Below are 21,658 nucleotides of genomic sequence, written 5' to 3'. Positions count from 1 at the left end.
TCACATGGGCTCTCCACAATGGCTGCTCGCTCTGCCTGGAGCACCCTTCTTGCAGACATCCGTGTGGCTTGCTCCCTTACCTCCTTCAAGTTTCTGTTCAAATGTCACTTTACTAATGAGGCTTTGCCTGGCCACCCTACAGACAATAACAAGCAACTCCTCCTTGCCTTATTTTTGTCCAGACTGGGCATGCCCACTGCCGTTTTTTATTTGGTTATTTATTGTCGGCAAGTTCCACCAGGGCAGGGACTTAGAATTCCTGAGCCACCAGCAGAGCTTGGTATACATATCTGCAGTACTTAATAAGTACTTGTTGAACAAATGCATTAAAAGGGGGTCCTTTTAGGGGTGCCTGGGTAGCTCAGTCATTTAAATGTCTGCCTTCGCTCAGGTCATGGTCCCAGGGTCCTGGGATGGAGCCCCACATCAGGCTCCTTGCTCAGCGGGGAGCTTGCTTCTCCCTCTCCCACTCCCCCTGCTTGTGTTCCCTCCCCCCCTCTCTGTCAAATAAATGAAAAAAATCTTCCAAAAAAGGGGGTTCCTTTTAGATGGAGGAGAGAATGGCATTTGGGCTGGTCTGCGAGGAAGTGTGACATTTACGGTGAAGGGAAGGGCTTCCAGGTGGAAAGCATAACACAAGCAAAGGCAAAGAGGCAGAAAACTGCTGGTTAAGGACAGTGGTTGCATCGCAAATCTTTGGAAACACCCGGAAAGATTCTCACGGCAGCTCCCCAAGGCGGTAGTTGCCGGCGGGCGGGCGGGCCTGTGAGGCGGACGGCTCAGCTGGGCGGGGCCGGGTCCGCGCTCCTGGCTCGGCGCTCGAACCCCGGCCCCGCCCTCTGTGGCCGGGATTACGCGCAGGGGCCTCGCGGGCCAGCAGGCCCCGCCCCCCTAGGGGGCGGGGCGGGTACGAGGCACGCAGGCGCACTAGCATTCGGGCCCCGGTGCCCGGGCCTGTGGGGCCGGCGGCGGCCGCTTCGCGCAGACGGCGTCGGCGACGTGGGGCCCGCGTCCGGCCCGTCCGCCGCAGCCTGTCGCCGTCGCCCCGGAGTGACCGCGCCGGGGCAGAAATGCTGCTGGCCGGCTGGTGCCTGCTTTGGCTTGGCTTAGTCCTGGCCTCGGTCTGCGCCTCCCTTGAGTCTGCGGCGCCTGGCAACTGGACCATAGGTGCAGCCCTAGCCCTCGCTCAGATTGCGGTCTCCCTACCTCCTCCTCTGCCTACGTCCATCCTTAACTTCCTGTCTCTGTCCCATCTACTATTCCGTATAACATCCATCCTTCCTTTCCTCCCTCCTACGATCTTTTCTTCCCCCCCATCCTTCTCTCCCTCCCTAAATTCTTCTTTCCTTTCCTCTATCCTTCCCTCCCTCCCTCATCCAGGCTTGAGGCCATGCTCAGAGCCTAATTCTGCCACCCGGGACTGGAGCTTCTGTGCACCTACTCCCACCCTCCCTGAGGCACAACCCTAGTCTCCCCCTCCCTGGCTTGGTTGGCGGGGCTGTCCAGGGTGCAGGGGCCAGCCTAGGGCCACTCAGTACCCTAGCACCAACCATGGCTGGGGGTTCATTGTCAGTGCAGGTGATCTCACTGAAGCTCCTCCCTCCCATACAGCTCCTCTGAATGTCCTTCTAATCATCGTGGATGACCTGCGCCCTTCCCTGGGCTGTTACGGGGACAAGCTCGTAAGGTCCCCAAACATCGACCAGCTGGCATCCCACAGCCTCCTCTTCCAGAATGCCTTTGCCCAGGTATGTCTGGGGACCTCTAGGTGTGGGTGTGTGCTTTGTGCAGTGGGTTAGGGGATGGGGTCCTTCCAGCTACGGTTAGATGGCACCGATTGGGCCAGGCATCTCTGGAAAATGGTGGTAGAGAAAATCTGGTTGTGTACCGGCAAGGAAGCTTGTGCCTTCAAGCTTGGGCAGAGGTTGTCCCTTGACCCTAACATGCTCAGGATGGTCCTGCCCAGCTGTCTTCCCCAAAGGGGATTGCCTGATGCTGAGAAGGAAGGGGTGTTGCAGAATGGCACTCTCAGGTCTGCTAACTGACCTTGGGCAAGCACCATGCAGCTTGCCCTCACGGGGCAGCCTTTAAGACCCTTGCTTCAGTTCACCCGTGGGACACCAGCACACAGGACACAAACATCTGCTTGTTTGAGGGGCTGAGTCTTTTCCTGCTTCTTTGTGGGAAGACTTATTCCTGGTGTCTGAGTGAGGCCCTTGTCCCACTGGTTGGCTTTGATCTGCATGACTCAGCTGCCAAGCTGTTTTGCTGAGGACTCTTGAGGTTGCCTGGTTACCTTTTAGCATCCAGACTTTGTTTGCCTCTGAGGACATTTCCCTCTGCTTCTGCTCCCTAACAGCAAGCAGTGTGTGCCCCGAGCCGTGTGTCCTTCCTCACTGGGAGGAGACCAGACACCACCCGCCTGTATGACTTCAATTCCTACTGGAGGGTACATGCTGGAAACTTCTCTACCATCCCCCAGTACTTCAAGGAGAATGGCTACGTGACCATGTCGGTTGGAAAAGTCTTTCACCCTGGTACTGTTTGCTGTCCAAAATCTGGGTTCTTTTCTGTTTTGTGCCCAAGGGCTGGAATCCCCCTCTGGGGGCTGGGGCTGTGTTTGCAGAGGCCTGTTTGGGCTGGGTGGACACCTCCTTAGTCACTGCTGTCTTTGTACAAAATACTACTTCTCACCTTAGCTTCATGTTCTCACCGAAAGTGAAAAAGGGTAGTAGGACTTTTTTCTTTCGGCAACTAGTCGTGGTGCTGTTTGGTTCCTTTGGCTTCTCAGCCGGAAGGAAGGGCACTGGCTGGGGAGGTGGCAGTGCTGGGTGCGAGTCCAGCTCTGCACCTGACTGACCCTCTGTGCCCCGGGATCCCTGTCAGTAAAAGGAGAGCAGGGTGGCTATGAGGATTTGCCAGTGAAGAGGCCCGCACTTGGGCGCGGCTGCCCATCGTCTGTGAGTTAGGTCAGCAAGAGGAGTGTAAGCTGGTGCCCAAGGCCTGAAGGGTGCCAGGGGCCACCAGTGCTGACTTCCAACACGGCCTGATAAACTGGCTCTTTTTAATGCCAAAATGAGAATGCTGAAACACAAACTTTAAAACTTTTTTAAAACCTATTGAAGTAATGCATGGTTATTTGACAAAAAGTTGGGGGTAAAAAAAGGAAAGTATAAACTAAAGGATATGAATTACTTGTAATTGCACCACACTGAGGAGGGCTGAAGTTTGATGTTCCCTCATTCCAGGCGTATTCTTTTTCTGATTTGAGATTTTCCTGTGTATACAGTTTTATGTTGTGAACGTTTTAAACAAACTTTTCGCCATATGGCTGCCCTTCGTGCATGTCACTTTTTAACAACAGCACGGTCGTCTCACATACAAATCCACTGTACTTTAGTCTCAAGTTGATTTCAGGTCTCCACTGTCACACGTACTGCTGGGATGAACATCTCTGTAGAGGGAACCGATGGACAGCGGTACCAGGGATTCGGGCTCTCGGGTTCCAGTCCCAGCTCTGCCACTTCTTAGCTGTGCAGTTCACCTTGGGCAAATCGTTCTTCCTCTCTCAGCCTCAGATTCCTTCCCTGGCAAATGAGTCATAGCTGCTTGGATTACCTCCCAGGGTAGCGTCCCAGTTCTGGTAGTTCAAGGGTGTGAAAGTGGGTTGAAAGCCCACTTTATACGACAGTAGTGCTTATTGCTAAGGACGAGGACTTGAACGTTTTCCGTAGCTTTGCCTTTGCTCACTGGTGACATCAGCAGGCTCAGCAGCCTTCTGGTACCCAGCTGGCCAGTCCAGGTTGAGGATAGCATTTGGCTGGGCTAAGTGGGGCCCAGTTTTGGAAAGTGTTTCTGTCAGGAATCGTGTGTCGCCAAAAGCCCACCATCAGAACTTTCCGCAGTTGGCGCTTACACCCTGACAGCCTTTGCCTGACTGAGCACAGCAGGAGGGGAGAGACACGTTTGGGGAGAAGAGGAAGTAGGGCAGAGGGAAGGCTGCGCTTCAGGAAGGGAGGCTAAGGAAGGCCCGAGTGGTGTTGATTATTAGATTGGGGAATCAGGCTGTAAGCAGCATGTCTTACCCAGAGAACGAGAGCTTAGGCTGCAGTCCTTGTGGAAACATGTTTTTCAGCTGGGTCTCTGTTCTCACGACCTTGCCTGCGAGGCAGGGACCTGTTCAAGGAAGACAGCAGCTACCATTGATCGACTGCCAGCGACGTGCCAGTTCCTGTGCTGGCCGCTCCCACAGTCCTCTCCTTAGCAGCAGGCTGGGGGAGGTTTTAGCATCAGCATCATTGCTTGAGGAGGAACTTGAGGCTTACGGAAGTCAAGGAGCTTGTGCAAGGTTGCACGGGTAATATGGGGCAGTGCTGAGATTTGAACCCAGTTCTGTTGGCCCGCGCTGCTCTTTCCACTGTGCTTGCTGTGTTGATAAGCCCTGCACCCACCGCCCCCTGTCCCTCCAGTCCCACCTTGCCTGGTGCTGCCTGTTGGAGCCTGACGGTCACTATGCTGGTGACGCTTTCTCCTGTGGTTCTTTCTACCTACACTACCGTCTCTGCTCCTCCTGTCTCATCCCGCTAGGCGACGCTTCCCTTCAGATCCCGCACAAGCCTCACCGACTCCTCACAGCCCTCGCTGACCCATCACCTCTGTGGCCCCCCCCACTTACACGGCACTTCTGCTCTCTAGATGGCTGGCCAGCCTTCTGTAGTTTCACTGTTCTTTTCTCTTCCCAAATGGACTACAAACTGCTGCACTTAGGGCCGGGTTTCTGCTTCATGAATGAGCACTGAACCTGGGGTCCTAAGGCCTGGGTTTGAGTCCCAGCTCTCTTATCTAATATGTGGTTGGTATCAGTCTAGGCACTGGCCTTCCCTGAGCCTCCCCTTCTGCACCTGGCGCATGGTGGTGCTGCTGCCTCTTTGTAGGGTCTGGGAGAGGCTCCAGCAAGGGCTCTGTAGGGCCGCGTTGCTGTAGCAGGCTGGCCGATCCTACCCTTTTGGGTTTCTTCCTCAGAGCCTAGCATGAATTGCCAGGGCTTAAGGGACTGGGAGGTCAGATGCCTAGTACTCAGATAGAAACCTAGAGAGTTGGCTTTAATGGGGACTTCTCATCATCTGCCTAAGCTCTTGATTTTATAGATGAGGAAAAAGTCCCAAAGAAGGGAGATGATACTTCTGTAGCTGTTCACAAAGTTTTGATTTGGAGTGGGGAGGGCATTGAAGGACCCTTCAGGTTTTATTTAATGACTTTCTTTTTCCCCCCCTTAAGGAATATCTTCCAATTATAGTGATGATTCTCCGTATAGTTGGTCTATTCCACCTTATCATCCCTCCTCTGAAAAGTATGAAAACACCAAGGTAAGGATGTGAAAGGGGTACTGTTCTGAAGAGGAACTGCTTTTTCCCTGTGTAGCGGGATTAAGCTTAACTGTTGCGTATACCTCACGTTCTTTCAAGCTGGTTATACAGTGAAGTTTGTGGGTTTTGTCTGTGATCATGACTTGACAGAGACGGGTGTTACGATCTTTTTTTTTAAAGATTTTATTTATTTATTTGACAGAGAGAGAGAGAGAGAGAGCACAAGTAGGGGGAAGTGGCAGGCAGAGGGAGAGGGAGAAGCAGGGGAGCCCGATGTGGGGCTCCATCCCAGGACCCCAGGATCATGACTTGAGCCGAAGGCAGACGCTTCACCAACTGAGCCACCCAGGCACCCCAGAACTTCATTACTTTCTTTTTAAAGATTTTATTAAGTAATCTCTACACCCAAAGTGGGGCTCAAACCCCCAACCTTGGGCGCCTGGGTGGCTCAGTCGTTAAGCGTCTGCCTTCGGCTCAGGTCATGATCCCGGAGTCCTGGGATTGAGCCCCACATCGGGCTCCCTGCTCAGCGGGAAGCCTGCTTCTCCCTCTCCCACTCCCCCTGCTTGTGTTCCCTCTCTCGCTGTGTCTCTCTCTGTCAAAGAAATAAATAAAATCTTAAAAAAAAAAACAAAAAACAAACCCAACCTTGAAATCAGGAGTTGCATGCTCTACCGACCAAGCCAGCCAGGTGCCCCAAAACTTCGTTACTTTTTATAGCCAAATAGTATTCTATTGTGTGGGTAGAACACATGTTATTTATCCATTCACCAGTTGGTGGACATTTGGGTTGGTTCCACTCTGTGGCTACTACTAACAGTACTGCTACAAACATTCATGGACACATTTTTGTGTGGCTTAAGTTTTCTGTTCTCTTGGGTAGAATTGCTAGGTCAAGTATTTGTGTGGACTTAGGTTTTCATTTTTCTTGGTGTCTCCCTAGGTGTGGAATTGCTGGGTTATGTAATGACGCTCTGTTTAACTGTTTGAGGAACCGCCGGCGTGTTTTTCCACAGCAGCTGCCCTGTTTCACACCCCCAGTGGCTATGGATGAGGGTGCCAGTTTCTTCCCGTCCTCGCCAGCACTTGTCATTGTCCAGTTCTAAAATTTCTAGCCATCCTAGCACGTGTGGGGCGGTAGCTCACTGTGGTTTTGACTGGCATTTCTATGATGAATAATGACATGAAGCATCTTTGCATGTGCTTATTGGCCATTTATCTGTCTTGTCTGGAGAGACATCTATTCAAGTCCTTTGCCCATTTTTTAATTGGCTTTTTTTTTAAATTATTGAGCTGGAGACAGATTTGTTTTGATCATTAGTTTCCATGGGTTTCCTTTAATTAATTATGACCTGGAGACAGAAGATTAACAGCAAGAAGCTAAGTGCTGGGGATTTCTGGCCTCTGCCTGGAGAAGAGGAGATGCTTCTCTGTTTCAGTTCTCCTTCGTGTGTGCCCGGCCAGGGTACATGAGGCGGACTTAGAGGGCAGCTGCTGTGAATGCTAAATCCATTGTGCGTGCACACCAACCTTCCTGACTTCTCTTTCTTGCATTTAAAGAGCTGACTTGATATGTTTTGTCTTGAAAGACATGTAGGGGGCCGGATGGAGAACTCCACGCCAACCTGCTTTGCCCCGTGGATGTGGCGGATGTGCCAGAGGGCACCTTGCCTGACAAACAGAGCACTGAGCAAGCCATCCGCTTGTTGGAAAAGACGAAAACATCGGCCCGCCCTTTCTTCCTGGCTGTTGGGTATCATAAGCCGCACATCCCCTTCAGATACCCCAAGGTGAAGAGCTGCCTGACAGCTGACCCCACACCTCTGTGACAGCTGTGTCATTTGCTGAAGGAGGGGTTGGTGTAGTGGGGCCATGTCCTGCCATCCCTGGTCACCAGGGGTGCCTGATGGTGCTATTGTACTTAGTGGCATGAAGATGGGATTCAGAGGTCAAGGCTAAGAAGTAGGCTTAGGGCATGTAAGAATCTTGTTGGGAATGCTCGGCTTCCTCCCTCTCCACTGGAGGGTTTTATTTCTTTTCCTTGAACTCGGGGAGCACGTGTTGGGTTGGACGGTAACATCAACATGGAGAAGTCAGAGCTGGCCGCTGATGCCTGTGGTAAGGGACGGTCCTTGGGGCACAATTCCAAGGGCCGTGAAGCCCTCTTCAGTAATTGGCATTCCCCCTGAGCCTGGCACGTGAGACCCCTTCCACACAGGGTGCTGCATTGCTCGTTGCAACCTGAGTGCTGTGCTCACCTGTCCATCATTTAGAGTGTATAATCTCTTCTTTTTAAAAATCTTTTTCAGTTTTTCCCTGTTGTGTCTTCCCTGGGCCTGAGCAGCGCATTCTTTTGACTTTGTAAAGAATGCCCCTCATTTGTGTTGGGAGTGGAGAGCCAAAGGCGTGCTCTTTGATGCTTCAATTGGCCCAGGGGATCTCACCTTCCTAGCAGGATCTGTCCCCCTTTGACGGAGGGAGACTCACTTCTGCCTCTTGTGCAGACAGGAGCTCACCTAGCCGGCCTAGCTGCTCTCCTTAGCAAGGCCTGCTTGCAAGGCTGGCCTTTGGCCGGGCTCTGGGAACCTGGACCCTGGGAGAGTTCGCACCGCTCCCCAAGCGAGGAGTGGCTCCCTGTGCCCACACTGTTTACGCACACCCCTGCTCTCCCGCCTAAAGTCTGTGGCGTCGATATGTGCAGGCAGAGGGGGCCTGGGTGGGCAGCCCCAGTAAACAGCCCGCGTGCTGAGGCTCTAATGAGCTTCCATGGCAACAGCATCTCACACACGTTGTTACACAACTCATTGCTGGGGGAATTAAGCACGTCCTGTATGACTTCACTGGGAGAGGATTCTGGAAGCTTGTGCCTGGTTTTCCCTGGGCTTCGCTCACGTGGCTTTGCCCTTTGCTGATTGTGTTTGGTAGCCGCAGGTAGGACTGTTCTAAGTTCTGTGAGCACTCCTGAGGAGTTGCCAAACCTGAGGGAGGTTTTGGGAACTGGAAATACCCCCTACCCCTTTTCCAGCTGGAGGGGAAGTAGGAAGTGGGGACAGAAATAGGATGACGTTGATTTGTATGAGAAAAGAGCTGTTGCTGCTTGGTTTATAGGAAACAAGTGGCATGATTTCATTACCATGGGCATCTTGTGACAGTGACCTTAGGCCTGACCTTCAGGTAGGGGAAGCTACCTGGGGAGTGTCAGTGAGTCACCGTGTAAACACATCCCGGGCTTAGAGAAAAGGCAATAGAAAGACCTGGAGATTCCCAGCCTTGTGCCTTTGCTGAAAGAATGACAACCTGGTGTCTTTCTGTGCTTTTCCCCCAAGGAGTTTCAGAAGCTGTATCCCTTGGAGAACATCACCCTGGCTCCTGACCCCCACGTCCCTGCTGGCCTCCCTCCCGTGGCCTACAACCCCTGGATGGACATCAGGAAGCGGGAGGACGTCCAGGCCTTGAACCTCAGTGTGCCCTATGGCCCAATTCCTGTGGATTTTCAGGTACCAGGGACATATTTGGGGGAATTCCTGGGCTCTTATGTATGGCATGATGTCATCGGTGACAGCACCCCACCTATCGTGTCTTACTCAGAATCTTCTCTGTGCTAGGTGTCTTCTGAGGCGCTGGGGCTGGGGGTGGTCTGGAGGAATTTAGGATATGGGAAGTGCTGGGTGGTTATCGTCTCCCAAGCCGTGTCTCCACTTGCAAAGAAGCGGTGGGGGGAGGGCATCTGGAGATGTGGTGATTGACTGGATGTTGGCACTGGGGTAGGGAGGAGGTCTGGATGACCCATTCACTGACTCATGGGGGATGCTGTTTAATTCATGTGACAGTTCATCAGCTGTAGAGTGGCGGGTGGCTACCGTGCAGCCCCAAATGTTCAGTTTGCTGGCACTTGCACGGCCCCTCTGTGGGAAGGCCTACGCAGGCACCTATCACTCTCGGCTGGTGGTGCACTGAGTAGGGCCTTGATGCAGAGGGAGCCAGGGCGCCGACGTGGCCAGTGCCATCCAGCTGCAACATCTGATGTCCCTTTGCCATTGTGTGGAGGCGGAGTAGCCACAGAGTTAGACTCCTCAGCTGACTCATCAGTCACCCTCTCCCTGGAGTGCAGAAAACATGCTGACCAGTGCTCTTTCTGGAATATTCCACAGGCAGCCTGCAGTGAAAGGTAGAGGGCAATGGTTTTAAAGGGTGCTTCCTGGACCACCTGCATCAGAATCCCCATGAGGGCTTGTTGGAAGTGCAGCATCCTGGCCCAACTCAGACTTGGGGGATTGGGAGCTGGAGGAGGGGCCTAAGAACTGGCATTTGCAAAAGCACCCCTGGCAATTTGGATGCACGCAGAAGCCTGCAAATACTGCCATAGGGTATAGTTCAGAACAAAACAAAATATCCAGGCGTCTCTTGCTAGTCAGAGCTGTTTGGACAGTGAGGGTTTGGGTGGTGAGGGGTGTGCGCCCCTTGTGTCCGTGGGACTCCCGAGGTTCACCTGGCAGTGGTGAGAGTTGGGAAGGGAGCGGCTTCATCACGTGGCTCTGTCCCTGACTTCCCGTCACAGGGGTTCTGAGAGCAGGGTTGTTCGAATGGCATCTCCGAGCCTGCACCCGGATGCCTTGTTAGTGCCGGTCACTTAAAATGTCCCTTTAAAATGGACTGTGTCCCAAGGAGGGTGCTTAGTGTTTTCTGTGTGTCATCTCCTCTGGTCCCCATGGAAACCCACTGGGGTACATGCCCTCCCTGTTGTCCAGGTGGAGAAACTACAGGCAGGGCGGTGTGGTGACTTGGCCCAGATCACAGAGTTAGTGCCATGGGGAGTCCAAATTCCCCACTGGAGACACGGAATGCCAGAGCCTCGTGCTTTGTCTTGTCAGTTCTTAACAGCCTGGGCTCGAATTCCCGTTCTCCCCCATACCAGCTGCGCGGCCCCTGGCAAGTCCCTTTACCTCTCTGAGGCTGTTTCCTTATCTGTAAAACGGAAACGAGGTGGAGAAAGGTTTCCAGCAGGGAGCACAGCGAACCTGAGAAAACATCTAGGATGGTGCCAGCCTCATGTGAGGGCTCCTTCAGATGCCCTCTCCCCCCCCCCCGCCCACTGGTGCTGTTGCCGCCCAGAGGACCTCCCTGGTGTGCTTGCGTGCTGCTCCCTGCCCCACATTCTCCTTGAACTTGGGCCCTGCTCACTGCTCTCTGGCAGCTCTGGGTGTCTGCGCCCCGGCCGCATCTCCCTGCGCCCTTGAGCCTCTCAGTTCTGCCCTCTTCAGCCTCCAGCCCTCTCGCTCTGCTCCACGGGAGGGAGGGACCTCAGGGCCCACCCTCGGGGGTGTGTCACCTCCTAGGCCGGCTCCTCCTCGGTCACCACCCTGACCACAGTCTCTTCTCACAGCCCTTTCACTCCACATACTCGTTCCCCACACGCCTCCTGGCGATTGTGAGTGGGGACTTCTCCTCTCCCCCTGGGCTTCGCTCCTGGGCAGGTGGCTTACTGTTCTCGCCAGCCCCTCGAAATACTTGTGCCCCGATCACAGGACGGTCCAGCCACCACTCTGCTCTCAAGCCCAAGGTCCTGAGACTGCTGGACTGAATCCGTGCAGCCCTGAGGTGGAGACACACAGGCCCAGCCTCCAGCCCCAGCAGTCCACCCACGAGGGCTCTCTGCTCAGGACTCTCTTGCCCCGTGCGGCTGCTCACCTCCTGTCCTTTACACCCCTCTTCACCATCTCTCAGCAGATGACACCATGCCCGCACCTGCCCTTCAAGGGAGAAGGAGGGAAATGTGGCCTTAGTGTCCGTTCGTTCTTCATTCGCTTCTGCCCAGCCTCCTGCCTCCCCAGCCCACTCAGCGCTCTTACCTAGGTCGGCACTGACCTTGGCAAATAAAATTCATCCTTGTGGGACCTAACCTTCCCAAAGTCCCTGCTGCTTTCTCACTGTTGGCTGGTGCCACTCCTCCTTGGCCCCCTCACCGGTCCTCCTGGGCCCTCTCTGCCCCCCTCCTCTTTCTGTGTCTGCTGCTTAGGAGGTGCTGCTCCACTGGGTCAGCCCCAGGGCCCCCACTGGAACCTTCCTGCCCCTTCTCTCCTCCTATCCCAGTCTTGCTCCTGATTTCAGACATGTCTGTCCACTTGCCTGTGAGGGTCATTGCCACGCAATTGCCTGTGGAGACCTCTGCTTCCTAGGACCCATGGGGCCACGCCACCACTCCTGCTCTTCCTTTTCTCCTTCCTCCCCCTCCTCCTCTTCTTGTGCTCCCCATGCCATTGAATGGTGCCACCAGCTGAACAAGAAACCTGGAGTCAGCCTGGGAATCCTCATCTCCTTCCCCGCCGGCTTCCTCCACTGCCCGCACTCCTACTGGATCTCCCTGCATTCCCTTCAGATCCGTACTGCCCTCTTGCTCTGTCATGTCTTTCATGACCACTGCAGTCGGTCTGGGTTCGATTTGTTCATTCAACAAGTGTCTGTCAAGCTCCTCCTACGGGCCCAGCACTGATCTAGCACCATTCATCCCCTGACAGGTGCTCTGGGCTGTTGTCAGACTCACGCACGTGAAGCCCAGATCGCATCAACTCACCTTGAATCGCCTCAGTGCCTCCCTTGGCCTCCAGCCTGGGTCCCTCCATTGCTCTTCTCCTGCCTGCTGGAAGGTTGTTAGACATGAGCCTCACATGCAAGCCACAGTCTGTGAGGACAAGCAGTTGCCGTCCTGCTGGGTTAAAAGGTAGTCAGAGGAAAGACCCAGCCATGGCCATTGTTATGGGCTCAGTTGTGTTCCTCGAAAACTTAAAGTCCTGACCCCCTCAGAATGGGGCCTTGCTTGGAACTAGGGTCATTTGCAGATGTCATTAGTTAAGATGAGGTCATACTCGAGTTAGTATGACGGGTGTCCCCATAAGAAGAGGAGAGAGACACACCCGGGAAGAAGGCCATGGGGGAATGGAGGGAGAGACTGGGGTGATGCGGCCACAAGCCCAGGAACACCAAGGCTGCCAGCCACCAGCAGCAGCTGCACGAGACGAGCCCCTCCATCAGAGCCCTGGGGGAGAGCGTGGCTCTGCCCACCGCTGCATCTCAGTAGCTGTCTCTTGTTCTAAGCCCCCCGGTTTCTGGTCCTTGGGGAAGGAATAGAACTTCGTTGGGTCCTTGGTGCCACCCTCAGCAGAGTTTGGAGTAACTGGGGGGGGGGGGAGGAGTGCGTTTTAGTTTACATGGTCACCTCCTGGGACCCATAAGAATAGGTGAAGGAGACAGAAAGGGACAGTAAGTGGCACATCCGTCCACTGTCACCTGTGCCCTAAAGTGAAATCTGATTTGCTTAGAAAAGAATCTCCCTTTTGGATCTGCTGTGGACCCTGGATTTCGCCAGGAGCATGTGGGCCCAGGGACACAGATGGGGGGGAAATGTGCTTTATGTTTTGGCTGAGTGAGTCAAGGGCATCAGCAGAGGTGACACGGCTCTGTGCACACGGTTAAAGTGGCATCACTCTCCTCCTTTAACGTGCAGCGGAAAATCCGCCAGAGCTACTTTGCCTCCGTTTCGTACTTGGACGCGCAGGTTGGCCGCCTTCTGAGTGCTTTGGATGATCTCCAGCTGGCTAACAGCACCATCATTGCATTTGTCTCCGATCACGGTAAGCATTTTCCGGTCCCCTGGGGAGTCACTCAGAGCACCTGGACTTCTCTGCAAAACATGCTTTTCTAGATTGCCTTCAACACAGGCGTGTTCTCTTTTGGGAATCAGCAGTGCCCCAAGTCTGGGGTCTTGAGGTGCTTTTATGATGGCCTGTTAGTCCTGGGACCTCTCTCCGTAGAGGTGGGGCCCCTTTTGGGTCCAAGGAGCATCTTGGATGCTTGGGTGGGGACCTCGTGGAACCTTTTTTTTTCTGGATGAACTCAGCAGGAACCCTTCATTTGTATGGGGAGCCCTTTTAACCCATGCTTCCAATCTAGAGGGTTGGAGGACTTTTAGTTTTTCTTAGGAGGATCCGGAACAATCCTGGCACGGCCCAGCAAGGCCCTCGGACCTGACTTCACTCCTCCACCCCCAGTCCCTATATTCTTTCTGCCAAGAGCCTGGGGCTTGCAATGCTTTCTCTCTTTTAAGGCAGTTTCCCACTTTTTCCAAAAATGGAAACAATTTATTTAAAAAGATTCTTCTTAATTGGAAAATTTTTAACATGTCCAGGAATAGAGGATAAACAACAACCCCCAGTCCCCATCACTGTGCTCCCCAGTTACCCACTCCCGGTGGTCTTGTTTGGCTCATCCTCACCCCTCCCCTCCCCCCAAATTATTCTGAAGCAAATCCCAGGTTGTTTAGGTTTCTGAACAGTATCTCTAAAAAATTTAGCTCTTTTAAAATATAATCATACTACCATTATCATACTTAGAGATAAGAAAACGGTTCTTTAGTATCGTCAACTGTGTAATGGGACGATATCAACGTATAGTCGTTGTAAAAAGAAAAAAGGATAGAGAGCATACAATGTAGGGCCAGAGCACCCTGCCCTTCCCTCTTATCCCACCTGCCCAGGCCGACCTGGTGCTGACAGACCTTTGGTTGTGCAGCGACAGGTGGCTGTGGTGTGTGCGGGCGTGGGGATGTATGTAATATATAGTCATGGGACGAGGCAGGATCGATTGTGCTTATCAACTCTTTTGTTCCCTGGTTTGCTTTTTCCACTTGATGTCACGGACAGTTCTCCATGTGATTTCTCACGGGCCTACCTTAAGCCTTGTAAAGACCCACATTATTTTGTTATATACGGAGGTGTCATAATGTTTCGCTCTCTCCCTAATGGTTTGCCATCCACTTCTGACCCCTCTTGTCAGTGCTCAGTTTCCTGTCCCAGCGCCAGCACAATCCGCTGTGCCCGGGAAGAAGGCAAGGCCCACTCAGAAGCTCTCTTTGCTCTAAGGCCGCTGCATTGATTACAAATGGCTCTTCTCAAATGGCCCTCCTGAGATTCCCTGCCTCCAAACCACAAAAGCCTCTCGAATCCATACATGGCAGCTTTATGTGGCTTTGGTTATTTTGTAACATGAAATACTCAAGGTGCAATCTCTGTTTTTTATATATTTTTTTATATCAAAAAGGGTGCTTAGAAGCAGCATTAGAAATTTCCAGCTCGAGTGGTCAAGCTGTCTTTTGCAAGGAAGGTTTTCAATCAGGGTTAAGAGGGTTGTGTTTTTCATGAAGGTTAAGGGTCTGCAATCAAGTTCTATTTTTTTGGTCTGTGCTTTATTTTAACAATTGAACAAGATATCTCTGCCTTCTTAAAAGGTGAGCGATGTGGCAGCATCGCAGTTCATGGTTTGGTGGTGCACCCCCTCAAGTGGAAAGTGGAACCCGTGGGACTTGTGTCCAGAGAGGGCAGCACAGGACAGGGCAGCATCCCCGCCCAGTCAGGACGAGCCCCTCTCAGGAGGGGAGGCCTGGCCTGCGTGCAGGGTTGGGGGGATGGGGGCGCTGGGCCCTCGGAGCCCAAGCTGGGTGCAAGTGTTAGTTGCTTGCTAAAAGAAGATAGTTTTGTTTGGGAATTTAGTATGTTTTTTTCCTTCTAGAGGTTTCCTCATTCAAGACAAATGTCTAACTGCAAATAAAGCAGTATTTAGGGAAGATCACCTTGTTTGTGGTAATTACAGAGGAATTTCTCCTATGTGATGAGTTTTTGCTTCCTCTGGTTTCTACAGCAGGGAGTGAAATGGTATCTTAAATGAACAAGCTGAGCTGTGATGTCATTATTTGTTTTCTCTTACTCTGTGCTTTTTGTGAACCAGGGTGGGCTCTAGGTGAACATGGAGAGTGGGCCAAATACAGCAATTTTGACGTCACTACTCGCGTGCCCTTGATGTTCTATGTTCCCGGGAGGACAGCTCCGCTTCCAGAGGCAGGCGAGAAGCTTTTCCCTTACATCGACCCTTTCGATTCTGTCTTGGAATTGATGGAGCCAGGTATAAAATATGCTGAAGTGATATTGCTTGATAGTAAACTCCCTCTACTTTATATGCAAACCATCTCACCGATTCATAGCCCGGGCCTTACCCAGCCCTGTCTTCCTGTCCAGGGTTGGCATTCCTGAGTACCTCTGGGTCCGGGAGGAGTGGCAGGGCCGGAGCCAACACGTACGGCCCCGGTCCATGAGGAGCCTGGAGAGGGGGTGGGACGAAGGAGTAGGCAGCATCCCCAGGATGAGGAGGACTGTCGTGGTGGAGATGACCGTGTGCTCCGAGGCTCAGAGGAAGGGGGCGGCAGACTCCTCCAGGGCAGGAGCCTGCCCCCGACAGATGAGCAGAACTCCGTTACCCGCACCCTTCGGGCAGGGACGCAGCCCTTCGTGAGGGAGGCATTTGCCACATTGGCAGCTCAGCAGTCTAGTGAGCCACTAGACCTATAAGGTCTGCCAGGTGACTCTGCTTCTGCCCTGCCCTCCCCAGCAGTGAAGGGCACGTTTACTTTGACTTCCACGTGTCAGTCCGTCCCGGCCTTGCAAACGACACTGATACCTCTCCTCTCTAGGTGGAAACCCCCAGGCCTGCAGTTCCTTCACAGTAGTGATAGACCCATGGTTATCCTGGTCTCTGCTTTCCCCAAAGCTCCAGTTTAAAGAAAACATTTCCAGAAGTGTCCCTGGAACAAGATACCCTTTGCTGCCGCATGGGGCGACCTGTGTAGGTTCTTTGCCAGTTCTTTCTTGAGTTGATCTGCTCAGCACAGAGACGAGTTGTGTATGAGTTAGAGTACTTTTTCCATGAACTCTGCAAAACCAGGTTGCCCCTTTCTGGACTTCTGCATTTAATCCATCTAAATCCACTTAACATCTAAATCTTGTCCTTTATATTGATTTTTGTTGATTTGTTGTTGTTGTTGTTGTTCTGGCCCATCATTCTGGCCTTTCTGGATGTTTCCAAGTTTGCTTCATATGGCCCTATTTTATTTTCTCTACATTTGATTTTTGTATGCTGCATACTCTGTCTTCTTTCAAGTCATTGATAAAAAGCTTAAACCATCAGGGCATGATTATAGCCCTCTGTTTGCTTGGAGAAATCTGACAGGTTGAGAATGTTTTTTGAAACTTTTTTGGGGAGGTGTTCAGCAAGTTGTAAATTCATGTAACTGCACTGTTCCCAGTTTATTCCCCAATTTTATCTCTAGCCTCTATCTCCTCTCTGAACTTTGGACTGGGATTTCCAACAGCCTGTTCCACTTGGCCAGTCTAACATGCCCAAGCTGGGCTTCTGGCCTTTCACTGTAAGCCTTTCTTTTGACCGTCTTTCCCCTCTCAGGGAATGGCCGTGCTTACTCAGGCCAAAAAATTGTGGAGTCCTCCTGACCCCTGCCTGTCTCCCATCCTCCCTACATATGTGATATGTAGTCTGTCCGCAAGCCTATCGCTCTCCATGCAGTCTGGCCATACTGCTTCTCACCGCCTCATGCTGCCACCTTGGATCACAGTGCCACATGTCCTGCTGGATTCCTGCAACAGCTTCCTGAAGTCGTCCTGCTTGTGCCCTTGGCCCGTTGGAGTTCTTCCTCCTCACAGTAGCCAAAGTGATCCTGTCAAAACCCGAGTCAGGGGGTGTCACAGCCCTGTTCTGGAGCCTTCCGTGCCCCTGTCTCACTGAGTGAAAGCCCTTATGATGGCCAACAAGGCCTGACGTGATCTGGGCCCCCATTTCTCCCTGCCCTCATCTTTTTACAAGCATTCCAGGTAGCTGTCTTTGCAACAGCCCACAGTCTGGATTTATCTCATTGCTTCCTCATGACTAGATTCAGGGTAAACATTTTTGACACGTGCACTGCACGTGAGGTGGGGTCACAGTGGGGGCACTTCATGGTGGCCTTCGCTGTTGTTAGTGGTGCCAGATTTGATCACCTGATGAAGGTGGTCATGCCAGCCAGGTCTTGCCATTGTAGAAAGTATCTTTTTAAGCTGCTTTACTTCTTTTCTTTTTCTTTTACTTACCAAATGTGTAGGAAATAAAATTGGGCTGTATAAAGCTAACTCTTAAAGATCCAGAAAGGCCAGAATGATGGCTCAAAGCCCAGATCAGTTTTAACAGGAATCAACATAAAGTATAGGATTGAGACTTTAAAGATGATGGATCAACCACAATGAGATGTTGTTTCATACCCATTCTCAAAATAAATAGAAACCTACGGCACTGGCATGGCGTGGAGAAAGTGGAACCCTCACATTGCTGGTGGGGAGGTAAAATGGCGCAGCCACTGTGGAAAATGGCTTAGTGGTTCCTCACAAAGTTACACGTAGAGTTACCATGTGACTCCACAGTTCCACTCCTAGGTAGATATCCCACAGAATTAAACATAGGTATTCAAGCAAAAACTTGTACATGAATGTTCAGAGCATCCTTCACAATAGCCAGAAGGGGGAAGCAACCCGTGTCCATTGCCAGATGAATGGAGAAGCCACACGTGGTCTCTCCGTGTAGTGGCATGTTGCTCAGCCTTAAAAAAGGCAGGGCATTCTGACACCTACAACATGGGGGAACCTCGAGGACATCGTGGTCATGGAAGGAAGCAGTCCTAAAGGGACAAATACCGTGTGATTGCACTTACACGAGGTCCCGCGAGGAGTCCAGTTCATAGAGACAAGAAAGTAGGATAGTGGGTGCCAGGGGCTGGTGGGAGGAGGAGATGGGAAGGGAGTGTTCAGTGAGGACAGATGACTGTTCAGGAAGGTGAGAAGCGTTCTGGATATGGATGGTGGGGACGGCTGCACAACAGGGTGGATGTTTTTAATGCCCCTGAACGGGACACTACAGAACATCAAGATGGTAAACGTGATGTTGTTTGTAGTCTGCCACAGTCTAAAGGGCATGTGCTGATGTCCAGGAGGGAGTGATCTGCAGGGTGGTACTACTGAGACTCCGAATATCCTGTCCCCCAACAGATTTTTACCCAATGGTTAGGGCTTCTGTTGGTGATCCTTGCCTGAATCAGTGATTACACGGATGGTTCCAAAAGTCACAGATTTTTACAAGTGCCAACCGGCTGTGGGCACCTTCATTTTGCATCCTCTTGTGCGGTGAGGTGCCAAGTTGGCGTTGTTCCTAAACTCGTGGGCCCAAAATAAATGCAAGAGAACAAAAGACAACCTGTGGAGCCCAGACATGCTCCCTTCTTCATCCTGTGAGCTGTGCAGGCTTCTGTAAAGTAGTCTGTTCAGCTGGATTGCTTCCCGTTTCAGGCCGGCAAGTCACAGACCTCGTGGAACTTCTCTCTCTCTCCCCCACACTCGCGGGACTTGCGGGACTGCATGTGCCACCTCGCTGTCCCATTCCCTCATTTCATGTCGAGCGGTGCCGAGAAGGCCAGAGCCTTGTGAAGCATTTCCGATTCCAGGACCTGGAAGAGGACCCGTACTTTCGTGGTAATCCCCGTGAGTCTATTGCCTATAGCCAGTACCCCCGGCCTGCAGATTCTCCCCAGTGGAATTCTGACAAGCCGAGCTTAAAAGATATAAAAGTCATGGGCTATTCCATACGCACGATAGACTATCGGTACACTGTGTGGGTTGGCTTCAATCCCCATGAATTTCTGGCTAACTTTTCTGACGTCCACGCAGGGGAACTGTATTTTGTTGATTCTGACCCTTTGCAGGACCACAACATGTATAATGACTCCCAGGGCAGAGACCTCCTCCGATCACTGATGCCTTGACTCCTGCCAACTAGCGAGGAGGGTGGGTATCACGTGCTCCCTTCCACCTGGGGAGAGGGGGAGTTAGGGCTGGTCATTTGGTGATCACCCATAATGGAAGCAACCTGAGGGGTAGGCAATCAAAGCATGCGTCAACAGTTTGACCTAAGACTATGTAATAGCCTAACCTTTTGATTCTTTATTAGAGTCTTTATTAATTTCTCCTTGGTAATCGGACTGGGCTAGGCTGAACTATTTTTTCCTTTTTTGGACAATCACAGCTTATTTATTGAGTGGATAAGCGTAAAGGGAGCAACTGAAAATTGTCATGCTTTTAGCCATCAAGACCATAATAACCAAACATAACACTGTACTCAAGAAATACTGTAATTATCTCTGGAATTTAGTGCATTTCAAAAAGTAGCCATTGGTCACATTAGGTTTCACATGAAGTCCCTGGTTCTTTTGTTTATAATTTAATTATTTAGCCCAATATATTCAAAATATTATGTCAATATTTCAGGTTTCATGTTTGTAAAATGTGCAGTTAAATAATGCTAGATGCTAGGGCCTTAAAGTCTTACCTTCAACTTTTGTTAATAAGATTGCAAATTTTCAAAATCCAGAGGTATAATGTGCATGAAGTGATTATGTGGAATTTCTACATCAAATAATAAATAATGCTCAGTAAACTAGGGGCATGAGATATTTGGGAAGTTCAGTTAGAAATGTTCAGGAACTTCTGGCCCAAATAATAATTTGTTAGCAAGTAATATGACCCTTGATCTCAAAGATCACCTATTGAAAGGCACTGTTATTCACAGTGGAAAACATTTAAAGGCATAACTGTATCCATGAATTGAGTCACTCAAAACTGTTAGTGTTCTCCTTCTTCAGGAATGGTTGGTTGCAGGTATCCATTTATCCAGGAGGCAGGAAATACTCTACTTTTAATTGCTAATTAAAGACAACACTAATTTTATTAAATTCTGAATTATTTTGAGCATTGGGAAAACTTCATTTAGTATAATATTAGGTAATTTCTAATCCCCCAGAACATAGTTCTGTATTCCCTAAATATGAAAGTAACCAGAAAGGCAGGTGGTAGTTATAATAAGCTTAGCCTACATCATCTTAAAAAGGACGGGGTAGTCACAACTCATATTTATAACACGGGGAAGCTGGTCAGTTACCAGTAGTCATCAGAGGAGTCAACCACATTCTAAATAAACATCTTACGTAGTCCCTGTATCGAAGTGACTTATTTCTAGTAATTCTCTCTTTACAAGTGCTTCAGTGTTTAAAGGTAAATGCTTGTGAAAGAAAATTCTTCAGCAAATTAGGTTAAGTTACTTAAGTGTATTAAATTGTAACAAAAAAGGCAAGATATTATAGTAAAAGATGACTTCAAATCAGTAATTTCAGGAATTTTTTTTTTTTTTTTTTTTATTAATTAGCCTACAGCAGAGGTATATATGGTAACACAGCAATCTTCGAAGTGATTAAGTGACTTAGTGTCCTGGCAACAGCAGTTTCTAGTTGAAGAGTGAAGGGCCCTATTCATCTCTCCCGATCCTGAGGCTCATCTTTCTTCTGGAAGCCTCAGCTTTACTAGTAGATGGGTTCCCTGGTCCCTTTATTTCTCCTTCTTCATCCTCTTTATCGCTCTCATCACTTCCACTAAGATTTTTACAATCTAGTCTGTAAATTCCTCGTGACATATTTTCAGTGTATTTAGCTTTATCTCCTGCTCCCCAGTTATAATGATAAGTTTTAACACGGGCTTTTATTTCACATCCGTTTGTTGCTCCTGTTGGCCGCAGTGTGTACACCCCATCATTTTTTCTCGCTTTATTTCTTTTTATTTTTTAAAAGATTTTATTTATTGGACAGAGACACAGCGAGAGAGGGAACCCAAGCAGGGGGAGTGGGAGAGGGAGAAACAGGCTTCCCTCTGAGCAGGGAGCCCGATGTGGGGCTCGATCCCAGGACCCTGGGATCAGGGTCTGAGCTGAAGGCAGACGCTTAACGACTGAGCCACCCAGGCGCCCCGCCCCCCCACTTTTTTTTCAAAGATTTTATTTATTTATTTGAGAGGGAGAGAGCATGAGAGAGACAGAACACGAGCAGGGGGGAGGAGCAGAGAATGAGGGTGAAGCAGGCTCTCCGCTGAGCAGAGAGTCCAAAGCTGAAGTTGAAAGCTGAACTGTGCCAGAGAAGAGTGAAGTGACCGATAGGTCGGGGGTGCGGCTGCCCTTCTGGCAGTAATTCACCCGTGTGACCAAAGCCACATCTGGGGCTGGGTCTACACGGGGCGCTTTTGTGTGTCGATCTGTCTCTACCGGAAGTGCTTCTGTCTCCTCTCTTCTATGCGAGGACACTGGCCGAGTGCTTCAGCTCTCCTTTGCTTTTGGTTTCTCTCGGCCTCCCTTTACAACCTCTCTCCTGTTAGAAGCAAAGCCTGCATTTCCCGTTCAGTGGCACGCTCTTCCAGATCGTCTCACAGGTTATGGGTGGTTACTGTTTTTGACACCGAACCCAACGTAGAGCCACAGTTTCTTTCCTTTTGCACGTCTCCCGCACACGCTGCGATGAACAGCCACGGTCTGGTTTTCAGACGTCAGCGCTGACC

At 51.0% G+C, this 21,658-nt stretch overlaps 1 protein-coding gene across 1 annotated transcript; it reads left to right on the top strand.

The window, feature by feature from the left end:
- Positions 1–948: 948 nt before the first annotated feature.
- Positions 949–20,268, top strand: IDS (iduronate 2-sulfatase). The gene is made up of 9 exons (XM_035001958.1): positions 949–1,167; positions 1,612–1,748; positions 2,360–2,537; positions 5,278–5,366; positions 6,956–7,156; positions 8,693–8,863; positions 12,868–12,994; positions 15,144–15,317; positions 18,575–20,268. The coding sequence occupies exons 1-9, from the start codon at positions 1,071–1,073 to the stop codon at positions 19,045–19,047; spliced, it is 1,647 nt and encodes a 548-aa protein (XP_034857849.1). The 5' UTR covers positions 949–1,070; the 3' UTR covers positions 19,048–20,268.
- Positions 20,269–21,658: the final 1,390 nt, after the last annotated feature.

This window comes from Mirounga leonina, unplaced genomic scaffold (assembly GCF_011800145.1).
Source record: "Mirounga leonina isolate KUSES-001 unplaced genomic scaffold, KU_Mleo_1.0 Mir_101608, whole genome shotgun sequence".
Classification (NCBI taxonomy): Eukaryota; Metazoa; Chordata; class Mammalia; order Carnivora; family Phocidae; genus Mirounga; species Mirounga leonina.
Note: the sequence above shows the minus strand (reverse complement) of the source record. Positions and strands in the feature narration are given on the sequence as shown.